The following is a 2,204-nucleotide window of genomic DNA, read 5'->3' on the forward strand; positions in this document are numbered from 1 at the left end:
TGTTCTCACCAGAGACAGCACAGGTGAGATGATATAAACGTCAATCTTTAAAATTTGTTATTCCATAAATAATTTTATTTCAACATAATTCTGAAGTGCTGGAGCACGAAGGAATTATGTGGTTCATTGATGCCATACTAATAAAATGGTCTGAATTCTAAGATGATTTGGGGTTTTTTTTGTGTCACATAAGTGCCACAATTTGCAAGCTGCCGCTGCCAGCCTGGGGAGCAAGGCATAAATACATAGTCTAGTAACTGTTTAATAATGGACTAATGATTTTTAGAAAACTGTACAAATACTGGTTTGTAATGATGACTCTACATGTCAGCATCCCTGCTTCCTGATTTTTAATTAGTTTATGTTTTCTGTCTCCAACAAACTTTGAGTGCTTAAAGAAGTAATTCATTTGTTTGAATTTTGTTCGGCTTATGACCTGATACTTTGGATTCTAGCACTTCCCCTCACTTTTACGGGAAAAGCCAATCTTTATGTAATTAGACATATACATTTTTGTTCAAAAAGAAAGAAAAAAAAAGAAAAAAAAGCCCACAAAAAGCTATGATTATAGCACAAGCCTTGAAAAAGTGTGTATAAAAATAGAACGATAGGGTGTGCTAGTCCAAGTTCTTTAATTTTCTTCTTCTAGTTCATGATCTGCGACAGCAGTTGGCTTCCTTGCAGAACCAGCTTCAGAAGGTGCAGTTGGAACGGACCACACTGACCAATAAGTTAAAGGCATCTGAAGCAGAAATCACATCACTTCAGAATGTGCGGCAGTGGTACCAGCAGCAGCTTGTACTAGCACAGGAGGCCCGTGTCAGGCTGCAGAGTGAGATGGCCAATATACAGGTATTATGATTTGCTTGAAGATAGAAAGACTGAGAATCTGTTCTTTTTCATGTTAGTTTTATCCAGGGGACATTGTTGATGAGCTCAGATAAGGGAGCTGGTCTCACTTGTGTCTTCTTCAGGTGGAGAGCAGGGGGGATGTTTTGTTTTTCATTATGAGGTGTTAGTTCATGTTAATGCTGAGGCATAAATTTAACCAAAGCACTTGCCTTCTTTGGATGAAGATCTGCAGTACCATGAAAGTAGTAGCTGAGTTAAGGCACAGATGGATTCAATGTAATTTTTTTTTTTCCCCCCTCTGAAAGTCTTAAATTTGTTGGCCAGATTTTGACTGTTGGTATTAATCTGTGATTCCCCTCCCCACCCAGGCTGGGCAAATGACCCAAGCAGGTATGCTGGAACATCTCAAACTAGAGAATGTGGCACTGTCTCAGCAGCTGACTGAAACACAGCACAGATCAATTAAAGAAAAGGAACGTATTGCAGCACAGCTGCAAAATATTGAGGTACGTTTGTAGGTGGTCTTAATGAATTATGTTCTGTCTAGGTTGTATATTTAGGTTTTGCAAACTCAAGGCTCTTCCGGCAAAGTAGCAGAATTCTAATGAATTGATTCAAATGTTGCATTAGAAAAACAGTAAATATTTTAGAGCAAATAAATTTGCATGACATTACAAACAATGAGAGGGAGCAAGGCCATATGTTCCCATTCCAAGGTGATACTTGCGTTTTCAGCTCTGGTATTTGTTTTTAATTGAATTTTAAAGGTGGATGTGAATGTTCTCCTTTGCCCATTCAGGAACTTTTTCAAGAGGAAACTTAATTGGAAGTTAAACTAAGTCTGTAAAGTGCTTCTTAAGTGTGTGAAATTGCTCAGTACTCAGGTTTGTCCTTCCTGCCCTCCAGTAAGAAAAGATGCGTAAAATCTGAAGTGCAGTACACTCACTTTCAAAGCACTTAAAACGTTAAACCCCATTGAATTTCAGTGACACTCCTGCATCTAAATCTCAAAGGGCAGTAAAGCAGCAGGTTAGTGGAAGCGCCCCATCTCCAATGTTACTAATGGCGGTTGTGTAAATTACAGGAATTGCTATTTCACAGAGTAGCTACAGCATCCAAGAAATCTCCTTTGTTTCAGAATTTTTCTGAATATAAGGAGGAATTGGATTTTCACAAGTATACGAGACCTTCACTGTTATTCTAAGATGTTTTAAGTATATGAATAGGTGACTTCAGTAAAGACATACAGATGTTAAGGGAGGTATCAGAATTATTTTTGCTTGTGTCTTTTCTCCAGAAATTTTCTTGATAACTTACATTTTTCTTGTCTTCCCTCCACCCTGCCCCCCCCC

The 2,204-nt window shown here is 38.3% G+C and overlaps 1 protein-coding gene across 1 annotated transcript in view; it reads left to right on the top strand.

Moving 5' to 3' along the window:
* The window catches only part of GOLGA3 (golgin A3), a gene marked incomplete at its 3' end in the record, with an annotated part of 13,731 nt that overhangs the window by 8,311 nt on the left and 3,216 nt on the right, over positions 1 to 2,204 (top strand). The window contains exons 6-8 of the mRNA XM_010293488.1: positions 1 to 23; positions 650 to 852; positions 1,221 to 1,358. The exon at positions 1 to 23 is cut by the window's left edge and continues 293 nt beyond it. Coding sequence (XP_010291790.1) covers positions 1 to 23; positions 650 to 852; positions 1,221 to 1,358 — 364 coding nt within the window. The remainder of the gene's footprint in view (positions 24 to 649; positions 853 to 1,220; positions 1,359 to 2,204) is intronic.

This window comes from Phaethon lepturus, unplaced genomic scaffold, assembly GCF_000687285.1.
Source record: "Phaethon lepturus isolate BGI_N335 unplaced genomic scaffold, ASM68728v1 scaffold13298, whole genome shotgun sequence".
Taxonomy (NCBI): Eukaryota; Metazoa; Chordata; class Aves; order Phaethontiformes; family Phaethontidae; genus Phaethon; species Phaethon lepturus.